This window comes from Pteropus alecto, unplaced genomic scaffold (assembly GCF_000325575.1).
Source record: "Pteropus alecto unplaced genomic scaffold, ASM32557v1 scaffold98, whole genome shotgun sequence".
Classification (NCBI taxonomy): Eukaryota; Metazoa; Chordata; class Mammalia; order Chiroptera; family Pteropodidae; genus Pteropus; species Pteropus alecto.
Genome location: NW_006443570.1, coordinates 6,201,210 through 6,212,880, shown reverse-complemented (window position 1 = coordinate 6,212,880; position 11,671 = coordinate 6,201,210). Strand labels below are relative to the sequence as shown.

General features: G+C 40.2%; 2 protein-coding genes across 19 annotated transcripts in view; one reads left to right on the top strand and one right to left on the bottom strand.

The window, feature by feature from the left end:
• The window catches only part of UTP18 (UTP18, small subunit processome component), a 28,775-nt gene extending 22,015 nt beyond the window's left edge, over window positions 1–6,760 (bottom strand). Inside the window, exons 1-4 of one of the 2 annotated variants that reach the window (XM_006924845.3) lie at window positions 6,342–6,760; window positions 4,719–4,831; window positions 3,218–3,316; window positions 989–1,056 (exon numbers count right to left, since the gene is read on the bottom strand). In XM_006924845.3, coding sequence (XP_006924907.1) covers window positions 989–1,056; window positions 3,218–3,316; window positions 4,719–4,831; window positions 6,342–6,680 — 619 coding nt within the window. In that variant the 5' untranslated portion in view covers window positions 6,681–6,760. Of the gene's footprint in view, window positions 1–988; window positions 1,057–3,217; window positions 3,317–4,718; window positions 4,832–5,830; window positions 5,851–6,341 lie in introns of those variants that run through there. The other variant, XM_025041711.1, reaches the window with a different exon arrangement.
• Window positions 6,758–11,671, top strand: part of MBTD1 (mbt domain containing 1) — a 58,165-nt gene continuing 53,251 nt past the window's right edge. For 9 of the 17 annotated variants that reach the window (XM_025041703.1, XM_025041702.1, XM_025041694.1 and 6 more), the window contains exons 1-2: window positions 6,758–7,147; window positions 8,054–8,120. The gene's annotated coding sequence lies outside the window, so the exon portion shown is untranslated. Of the gene's footprint in view, window positions 7,148–7,185; window positions 7,469–8,037; window positions 8,121–11,671 lie in introns of those variants that run through there. The other 8 variants (XM_025041706.1, XM_025041696.1, XM_025041705.1 and 5 more) reach the window with 6 other exon arrangements.

The window sequence follows — 11,671 nt, the reverse complement described above, 5'->3', positions numbered from 1 at the left end:
CAAAGTCGAAAAAAATCCTAACAATTCTTACAGAGAAGGGGAAGAAAGAGTACGTTATTTGATATATTTAAGCAGAGGATAAATTATCACCTAACAGATGTTGTAGAAAAGATTCTTGGAGGGATAAAGTCAGCCTACATCACTAAGATTCCTTCAATCTCTACAAGTATCTGGCTGGAAAACAGAAGGTAAACTACTTAACAAATTGAGTTTTCCAAAATAATTATATAAAACAACTGGCTCCTCATATGGGCTCCCAGTACTTGAATATCATGAGGAGTGACAGGGGTGGAAAGAAGGAAAAAAGAGGTGGTAGTGGTAATCACACAGAAACCCATCAGATAGCGAGGATGCTAAGAAAAGAGCTCCCACACTGTGTTGGAGGATACACTCCGGACTCCCTAAAGGATTTCAAAGGTCAATTTCAAGTCTAAAATTCATAATTTAAAGCACATAAATCAGATCTTAGCTAAACCATCCAATATCATAATATCTACACTCAAGGATCTAAAAAGCAGAAAACAGTTACAGTACAAGCCAAATTTAAAACCAGATTTGAAAAATAAGTTTTTATAAAGTGACTAATATTTGGGCCGGGCCTGACACATACTCCTCTTTAGGAAGATACCCCATTTCCCAGTAGACAGTGAGATTAGCTGCCAATATCTTCAGAGGAGACTTTGAATCAAGAAGTAATAGTACTACTTATTTTTCCTTAATCCTATGCCATAATGCAACATAGTTTTGTTTAGAAAGAAATCATAGAATTCATCAATTAGTGTCCTTATAGTGGAAAATATGCTATTAAGTAAGCCTTATACTACTATAAAAGGGCTTCCCTCAGAGAAATGGTAACTTCAAAACTAAACACTAAAAAATAAAAAAAATCCAGTTGAAAAACTAGGTTAGCCTCATGAGAATTATCAAATAATAAAAAAACAGGAATAGGGATTGATTTACTACCTTAAATAGAAATAACAACACTTACCACCTGAAGATGTTTTCCGCTTATTAGTCTCGACCCAAGCAGGTACTCCCCCCATGGCATGCTGGAATCTAAGCAAAAAAATAAAAAGTTTTGGTGGTAACCACTGTAAGTTTGTAGAACTTGATACATTTAAAGAGTACAGGTCAGATCATCCTTGAGAGCATGCATAGAATCTCTTCCAAAGGAGTTATCAGCTTTAAGAACAGAAAGGCTAATCACACAGAATAGTCTCAGCATGCTTACATTGGAAACTTTCATCTAAACTACTCCTGTATATAAAACATATTTACTGTTAATTATTTACATCTAGTTATATGGATGAAACTAAATGAAAACAATTAATTGATTTGTTCATATCAACATATCTCAGGTCTAAGTGAAAAAGTCTCTTTGTACTTATAAGCCAATGCTGTAGTATACAGAATACATGATAGAAAATGTGTGAAAGAAAATGACCAAACTTGTAACAATATACAAAACTTTCATCATATATCCTTTGAATAAAATGAGAGTTTCACTATGGAGAAAATAAGCTTTAGGAGAAGCATAACAGGGCTGGCATCTAGAAGAGTGCAAAGAGGCATTCTAATTGTTTAATGCAGACATACAGACAAGGCCACCAAACCAAGCCCACTAACCATAAACAACTAGAAAACTGGACAAAATATATGAAACTGTTTTCAGAAATTGGATGACAGACAACATAGGACTGTGGTCCTTAAGAGAAGGGAAACTGAAGGCATGTTTAAAAGACCCTGGCACAGAGCCAAGGGAAAAAAAGATCAGACTTTAAAGAGAGTAAGACAACAGGATTTTGAGGGGCAATGGATTACAGAAGAGTTCCAGAAATCTGCACAGAGGTCCACAGACACTTTTGTTGAATAGTAAGCTGCACACTCATAGGATGAAAACTCCATGAGGTCAGGCCAAGAACGACTAAGGAGCTGCCGAATGCACAATACCAAAAAGCTCAGACACTCGAGTACCAACTACTTAGAGGGAAGATCTTACTGAACATCCAGTAGAGATCCCAGAAAGGGCATACCTTAGTAATGGAGCTAAACCAGCCTATGATATAATACACTACTCTAGAATGAAGTTAAAGACAAATGTTCAAAGGATCAAACTGATCTCCAAGCCAACGAACTTCCTTCCAACACTAAGTTCAACACTCATTTAAAGCAAAAAAACAAAATCCAGACAACTAAACAACTTAAAATTCACACTCCTCAGAACCCAATCAAAATCACTAAACATGCGGAGAAGCAAAAACCATGACCCATAACCGGAAGAAAAATCAGTCAACAGAAGCAGACACAGAAATAACAGAAATAGCGCAAAAGGACTTTGAATTAGCTAATGTAAATAAATTCAATTAATTAAAGAAAGTATAACATAACAAAAGGGAAAATAGGAACTAAACAAAACAGGCTGAAAAGATCCTCTAAAGCTGAAAAATATAATACCTGAAATAACAGATTCACTAAATTGGCTTAACAGATTCAAAAGAGCACGTACTATATGGTTTCACTTATATGAAACTCTGGGAAAAGCAAATCTACGACACAACATTAGTGGTTGTCAGGGACTAGAAGTTGAGGAGAGAGGGTAGACTACAAAGTGGTTCAAGAAAACTTTTGGGGGTGATGGCAATGTTTCTATATTTTGATTCCTTAATTGTTGTGGTGCTTACACAACTGTGTATGTTTAACCAAATTTACAAAGATTGAATTTCACTGTGTATAAATTATACTTCAATAAACTTTTTAAAAAAGTGGTAATACAATAAACCTCTAGGATATTTTAAAGGTCAATACAAACAAAAATAAAATATTTTAAAAGATTTTTAAAGATCTGCAAGTTTGAACTGAAAGAACCAATATGAAATCCTTATTCTGAAATATACGTATATTTCCTAGCTCTGGTCAACTGAAAGAGCCTAGAAGTTGTGAAAAACAGTTTACCATATACAAATGAACAAGCAAGTAAGCAATATTATCACTGATTATATTCAGGTGATAAGATTACAATTTTTTCTCAAATTTTTTTTTGTACTTGTATTCCTTCTTTGCCCAAAATACTAAAATTTAATAATTTCTTCCAATAGCAAAGCTGTTTGAAAATGGAAATCTTACTATCCAGGAAGCTATTACAGCCAAAGACTGGGTAAATCAAAATAAACTACTGATTATAAACACCTGGTTAAACTATATGAAAAAGGACACTTACTCTTCTTTAAGTCTCTTTTGAAGCTCATCTTTTGAAAGTTTACTTTCACAGGCATTTTTCATCATGTTTTTCCGAAAACGATTGTTCACCATGTCAATCCTATAAAAAACAGAACAGCATACTTTAAATGACTTTTAAATAATCATTAAATAGTTGTTGCCTTTAGTAGTTTGAGAAAACATTTAACTGAATATAGGTCAAGATTTGTAAGATGTAGAACATCTCAGATGCACATTCTCCATTATTCCCAAACAAAAAGGAGTCTCCAATATTTTAGATCACCTAGTTTACCCTTTGAAGAGCTAATACTTAAAATTCATAATGACTTATCTAGATACAACTTTGACATTCACCTAAACAATTCTGGGTAAAACAAAGAATTAAATATATAGGCAAATATACATCTCTCTTTGATGGACTCTTTACTGTTAAAAACGAGAAAAAGATTCATAGATTTGACTATATAAAAATTTAAATACTCTGTCAGACAACATTAAAAAACAAAATTAAAAGGCAAACAGAAAAATGGGAGAAAATCCACAATAAATCTGACAAAAGTTTGAAATTGTCAATGTGTAAAGAGCTAATACAGCAAGATCACTAAGGTCTCATCCTGCCATTAGTGACAACATGGATGAACATGAAGGACACTATGCTAAGTGAAATAAGACAAACAGAAGAGAAATATTGAATGATCTCACATGTGAAATCTAAAAAAAGTAGAACACATAGAAGCACAGAGTAGAATGGTGGTTACAAGGGGTGGGAAGGTGGGGAAAATGGAGAGGTGCTGGTCAAAAGGTACAAAGTTGTAGTTCCTTAGGATGAATAAGTCTAGAGAGCTAATGTACAGCATGACTACAGTTAATAATGCCCTATTACATTCTGGAAATTTACTAAGAGATTTCAGGTGCTCTCACCACGTACAAAAAAGGGTAGTTATGTGAAGAGACAAATATGTTAATTAGCTATGGAAATTATAGTTAATTCATACAATGGACTGTAATACATACCTTTAAAAATGTTTATAAAGTTTTTATTTTGAAGTGGGGAGAAATGCTTGCAGTACACTCGTTCTGATCTGTTAAAGTACATATTGTGTACACTGGCTAACTTTCTTTTAGCTTTTTCTCAGTTTCAGATACTAGGCTAAGAGCTCTACATATACTACTTCATTCGGTCCCAAGAGCATTCTGATACAGTTACTATTATCATCTCCATTTTACAAACGAGAAGAGGTAAGTTCCACACATGTCCATGGTCAGTTAGGAGATGGCCAAATTAGGAGGCAAACTCAGGTCTAGACTGCAGAGAAGAGAGGCACAGCAGGATGCCAGCATGCTAACAGTGGTTCTACCTCAGTGGCAGGATTATGAATGACCTTTTCTATACTTACCAAATTTTTCAAATCTTCACATATTCGTAGAGAACTTTTTTAAAACCTGCAATATAATACTTAAAATATCCAGAAGAATTCTGAAAGAAATATTAGGCAACTTACATTTCCTCATCTTCATCTTCTTCGTCTACCCAAACTGGCTTCTTTTGAGGTGGAAAATCACCTCTTGCTTCATTCTCCACTTCCGAGTCACCTGAGTCTTCTTGTACTTGAACCTAGAGAAAACAAAACATCCTGAAGCACTGAGTTTTTCATATCCAGTGATGACACATACACACATCTTGAAGTCAGATGGCTTGTAGAATGGTGTGATTTTATGACCCTCTGATGAAATAAAAAACAGAATGCTACAACAGCAAATGCTGGAGGATGCACAGGCAAAGTAGGATGGAACAGTTAAGGAGAAAAAGTCAACACCCTCAAAGGAAAAAGACAGAGTAAGACAAGAACAACAAAATGTAAGATGACAGACGAAGGAACTGGCAAAAGAAAATCACAAAACTGCAGAAATTACAGGACCAGAGGTACTAGCATCAAAGGTAAATAACATGAATGTCATAATTAACTCATATTTCATATTCTTAGACATACCTCTTCCCCATTTTTAACCATTCTTGACCTGCTACCTAAAGAAACTATACTGTAACATAAAGTCTAAATCTAGACCCAGAATAACCTCTGAAGTGAGCTTGAGCTTTCCCAAAACCACGATAGAAATGTCCAAATGATTTCTACTTGCTCTGTTACTGGCCTATGATCCCTCAAAGCCAATCAAATCCCACCTCACACAAACTTTCTTTTCCTAACTAGGAAACTGTCACAAAGTTCAGCATTTTTCCAGTAGTAGTTCTCTATCTCCCTACCGGATTTCTGCAGCTTCATCCATAAGTAGCCAAAGGAGGTTATGGCAATCAGTTGATACTTGCTAGGTCCACCTTTATTGGCCACCCTATGTAAAATTTCACAGTCTTTCTCCACACACACTCATCTCCCTTTTCCCAGATCTCCCTTTTACAGTAGTACCTATCTCCTCTGTCTTCTGCCTTTGCCACTAATACATAAGCTCCACAGGGTCAGAGATTTTTGTCAGTTTTTATCCAATGCTGTTTTTCCTCCAGTGCCTAGAGCAATGCCTTGCACTCCCTATCTTCGAAAAAAAAGCCAAGTATAAAATAAAAGGGATGATTAAAAGTGTGCCAAAATTATAATCATACAGGGTTTTCACTGCCAGCAAAGGAGCTGACACCCAGCAGGCTCACAAATGTTTGCTGAATAGACGAATACGGGGTCACTCTCAAAAGTTGGCGAGTCGATCACTTGGGGAGATGTTAAAACGCAGATTTCCAGGCCCGTGCCCACTAATTCTGATTCCACAAACCAAGTGGAACTCCTGAATCACCACCGGGTACTGAGGCAGGCGATCGAATGACCACGAGGGAACAATCACTGAGTTTGAAGATAGTGGGGCTGAGTCCCGAAGATGCTCACGACTACAGTTCGCTCGACAAATACGTCTTGAGCGCGTGCTGAATACCAGGCGCAGGAACTCCCAAAGGGGTGGGGAAAGTAGCGGTCTCGTCCTCCTCGGCGCCCGCGTTCTCGGGCTCCCGCCCACCTGAGCTCTCCCCGGCGCCGCAGGTCGCCCAGGCTCCGCCCCCGAAGGCTCACCGCCCACCGCGCGCCCCGCCCGAGCGCGCCCAGCCCGCGCGCCGCGGACTCTCTCACCAGCGGGCCTCGCAAACGCTGCAGCAGTGCGTCCTCGCTGTCCTCGACGTCGCCGAAGATCAGCTCCTCCAGGCACTGCTCCACTGCCGGCTTGTCCTCCTCCAACGTCAAGCGGTTCCGCTGCCGGAGCCGCCTCTCCTCCTCTGCCGCGACTGCGATCGCCGCGGCTGCTGCTCTCGGCCGGGCCGGCGGTTTCCGCTGGGATGAAGGAGCAGCTTTTCGGGGCGGCCCGCCCGGCCCCGCTCTGGCTCTCCGGTCCGGCTTCATTCGAGTCTTCCGGTTCGGCTTCGCTCTGGTTCTCCGGTCCGGTCTCGTTCGGCTCCCGCGTTCCGGCGGCATCGTTGGGTTTGAGAAGAAACGCAGGCGCTCACGTGTACCCTTACTGCGCGTGCGCCGAGACGCCTCCCTGTTCACTGCGGCTTAGGCCCCGGGGGACCAGAACGAGGCTGCGCAGTCTACTAGCACGTGACCAGCGCTCTCGCCCTACGTAACGCCCACTCCCCGCACGAGCCCCTCCCCATATGGGAGTTCCTCCGGGAGGACCAATCTTCCGGGTAAAGGGGAGGCGGCGTGACTGGAGTGGAAAATTTTTTCCAACACAACTTCGCAGCGGCAACTGGTTGAAAGGAGCACAAGAAAGCCAGAGTACAAACTAGGATGACTGAACGAAACTTCTCTTTCTCCTGATTTTTTCTCCACTCGACTTAACACGAGACCCAGTTGCCTGTTCCACCCCTTCGTTTTGGTACGGCCCGTGGAGTACGGAGCCTGCAGAGGGTCCCACGCTGGAAGAGAGAGAGAGGAGGGTATGTAGGGAAGTGGGCCAATCGGGGCGCGGGTCACGGCGCAGGCGCGCTGGGGAGGGAGGGCTATGCTAATATTGTTGATATCCTGGGGCCACCCTAGTTAAAGGGGGGAAATCCGGGGGCTGCCGCAGCCGCCACCGGTCTGGGCCCAGCCGGGGCACCCCTGTAGTCGCTATAGTCCTGGGGAAAGGCGCCTGCCCCCAGCTCGGGGAGGGGGCGCCGCGGGCCCTGGGAGCACGGACAGCCCCTACCCATGAGGCCCTGATGGAAAACACAAAGGATCTGGTGAGAGCCGAGCGCGGCAGCCGCTTTGTGTGCCAGGTAGGGGGGACGCCTGCAGCTCCCCTACCCCAGGATCCCCTGCAGCTCCTTGACCCCGCTCCCTGGCCTGCTTCTCCATCCCACGCCCCCTCAACCTCCAGAGCTCCCCTCCCCCTACCGGCCGTTAAACGATTCAGGGGCTCCCCTCCCCCATCCTCTTAGCCCGGGACTTATCGGGGTTCTCTCTACACTGTGTACTCTGGGAGAAAAATTTTAGAAGAAAGTTTTCCTCTGCGTCCCGCCTCCTCCCCCTTCAGCTTTGGCTGGGGAGGAAGGCTGTATTTGAGACTTTTCTTTTTTTGGCTTCCCAGGGTGGGAGAGTGGAGTCCTCACTTCCCCCGAGGGGACATAGTTGTAGTGCTTTTCAGGGGAAGGCGCCTCTCCGCTTTGAGTGCTGCGAGGCATTTCGCACGTGGAGGGGGAAATATTGAAAGGGGGCGGGGTGGGCAAGTTGGGAGAGGGAGAGGTGGGAGTGGTGTTTGGTCAGCAGCCGCCTAGGCCGCTTTAGTTTAAAAGGGTTCTAAGTCTGTGGGCTTCTATGACCATTGCATTCTCTTTTGTGAAATAAGAATCCTAACATTTCAGAGTCGGAAGAGACATTAGAGGTCACCAAAAGCAGCCGTCCCCTCTGCAAGCCTCTCTGACAAGTGTGGTAGGTAGTCTGGCCTCTGTTTAAACCCTTAACAAACATTAAGTGTTCACAGATGCCCGGGAAAGCCCGTTCTGTTTTTCAGTTCTAATTGTTTGCCTACCTTTAATAGACCCTACAGACTCATTCATGTCCTTATTAAATTGCTCTCTTTTTTACTTCTCAAATTTTCTCTCACATCCTCCTCACCCACCCACCGCTCATTGGCCTATATTTTGTGTGCCAGGAAAGAACAGCAGGGAAGTGGAGGGTGGAGGGTTTGAGAGATAGAGCCAGCCAGAAACTTTGCTGGGTCAGTTTCAAAAGTTCTGGCTTACATGTCTGAGAACGGTTGATATTTTACTACAGGAAACTTGGGAATTAAGATCTGAGGATTTTGTGGCTGTTTTCTCTGACTAGTGCATCTTTTTGAAGTTAGTAATTTCAGCATTATCTCTGTAGTTCTCCTGTCTCAAAGCACCTTTGCTTGTTGCCTGAATCCTTAAGGATGCCTGAAATTGCCTCTTGGGGATAGTACTGAAGCTGTTAAAAACATCTTGTGGTAGAGGGATGATCAGAAGAAAACCCTCCCCCCTCCTTTTGACCTGTGTGTTCCTTTCAAGCTGGTCTTCCTTCTGAGGGCCCTTCCTTCACAGTGCTTTCGTTTCTTTCTCTGTTTTTTCCAACTCTTTTATGAGATTTGAAACTTTTCCAGCACTTTAACATTTGCTCAGAGCTTGCAGTATTTTTCATGCTCCTTACATTAGTATGTGCCACTATTTATCATTTGATAGTTGAGATAGTTCAGTTTCTACTTTTGTTTGTCACTTAGTGTTTTTCTAATGTTCTCCTTCATTTGGTGAACTGTGCTGCCTCCAAAAGTAGTTCTTTTGGCATAAGAATCTTGGGAGCACGTGTTTTCCTCTTCCTAAGATGGTGAAGTGGGGTTTGAGACATAACATAAAATGTAGAAGTAATGAATCTGGTCTGAAAATGAGAGAATAAATTTCAGTTTAAACTACCAGTTCTCTGTTTAAAATGTAAAGAGCACTTACATTTTTTTCTCCCCCTTTTATGGCTTAGAGACTGTTGCTCTGCTCAGACTTTTTTTTTTTTTATTTGTTTATCTCAACACCAAAGAGTGTTTACAAAGAAAATAGCTGTCTTATTTTGTACCACCTCCTCTGAATAACAAATAGCTTCTATTTATATAGAACCCTATATTCGGGGCTTCTGGGTGCCTTATAAATTATGGCAAAAACTGTCTTGAATAACTATCTGTTCAGAAGTATTTTATTTGGGCCATGTTTTTTAACCATTTAATTTTTAATTTTATACAAACTTTGGCATACAGTATTTCCTCTAAATCTAGTCACTAGAATTTAACATGACAATGAATACTAGATACTGAAAAGAATTAATAGGGCTGTATAATTCTGTCTTTAAAGTTTTAATTACTGTACTACGGAGCTCCAGGTTATTTTACTGCTTGCTTTAAACATGAACTGTCATGACTTAAGTTGACTGACTCTGGAGACATTTGCATTCTAAACATAACTAAACAGGAACAACTGGTTTTATTTTTAAAGAACACATTGCTATATTTTTTATGGCTGGCTATATGTTGATCTAATTAATGTCTAAAATTTCCTAGATATTTCTAGTCCTTCAGTTAGTTACATTGGAAGTTAAAACAACTTTAAATTGTTTTAAAACGTGACATAGTCAAAAGAAGGTAAAACTATAGCTTAGAAGTGAAAACAACATATTAATGTCATGAATACTAAACCACTAAATTACTATAAGTCTTCATTGGTTTACCACATTCCAAAATTAGACAGGTCTCTATTCTATTGGTTGCTCCTTGTTTCTCATTTTTTAATCTATAAAATGTTTCCTAAATAAGATTTAACCTTTTCACATGTATAATTTTAAGGTAAGACCGTTGAAATAGATCATTAGTTTCAGAATTTCAGATCCCAAAGAAATAAATATAAACACATCAGGACAATAGAAGAGGAAGGACTTAAAATAAAAACATTTAAAACAGCTAAGCTATGCCTCCTAATACCGGCACATTCTCAACTGTCTAAGACCTAACTTTATACAAAGATTGCATTTAATTGTGACTTTTTTTCATAAACTTTTTTTTTAGGGCTTTTTTCCTATAAATTTCAAATTTCTCTTCTTGCTTTGCTAGAACCTTCCCCACCCCCCCTCCCGCCCCCAGAAAAGATGGGGAAAAAATAATTCTATTAGAATAAAACCTGAATTTGAGGTAAGATGATATAGTAAGAGGGGCATTAGCAGACTAGATTAAAGTTTCAATTCTGCCACTAACTAGCTTCATGGCACTTGTTGGACATGATCCTGCACCTCAGTTTTCTTATCCTCACAGTTGAAGGGTTGGTCCAGAATCAGCATTATCCAACAGAACTTTCTGCAGTGATGGAAATGCACTGTATCTGTGCTGTCCAGTGGGATACTCACTAGCCAGTGGCTCTTGAGCACTTAAAAGATAGCTGATCCAACTAAGGAACCCAATTTTTTATTTTATTGATGTCATGTAAATATAAATAGCCACATGTCTGCCATATTGGACATACAGATATACAACAGTATTTTCCAAGCTTAGCTAATCACTAGAATCACTTCTTAGGGCTCTTGTAAAAATACAAAACTTTGCTCCTGGAGGTTAGTCAATGTGTCTGTAGTGGAACTTAGAAATCTGTTCTTAATGCACGTCTCACAAAGTTTTTATTACGTTGATTAAGGAAACACTGCATTAGAATGTTTCTGAGCTCCTTTCTAGTTCTCACTTTAGTATTGATATCTTAGCGTAGTAGAAATGAGCTCTGGACAAAGTTGGCAAACTGGCCCTGCTCTAACTGCCACCTCTGGACCTGAGATCTTAGGCAAATTGCCTTAATCTCTTTGAGCTTCATTTTCCTCATCTAAAATATAGGCCAAGCATCAGTCCTGCCTCCCTCCCTCCCAAGGTTTCTGTAAACTTCCAATCAGATGTGATGACCACTGTATAAGAAAATATAAGCTGCGATAAATGATAATTTAAATGTTAAGCTATTTTCCCAGAATCCCTTTTTCTTTTCCCCTTTTCACTGTATTAGCCAATTCCTGTTTCATTCTTACAGAACTGATTGTGTACAGTACCCCTTAATTTAGTCATTTTTTGTCCTCTCCAGTATTTGGCCATAGTTTGCAGTGTAGCTGTAGAACATGCATGGTAAATCTAACACTTCTTTGTATTTCTGGTGCTTAGCATCACAATTTGTATGTATTGTTCAGTAAGTGATAATACCATCTATTACTTTACTTTTTTACTTCAAAACTTTAATTAGCTAGTTTCCAGGTATTTTATACACTAGAGAAATAACCCCATGCACACATATATGTTTAATCCTATTTTAATTATTTATTAATATCTTATAGTATTTATTATTCAGTGATTATTTTTTGAGCAACCAACTCCAAATATATTTTTAAAAGATAAGCACCAAGAGAATGTCATTATTTTACATTAAAATTTTAGGTCACATCAAATCAGCATGACACTG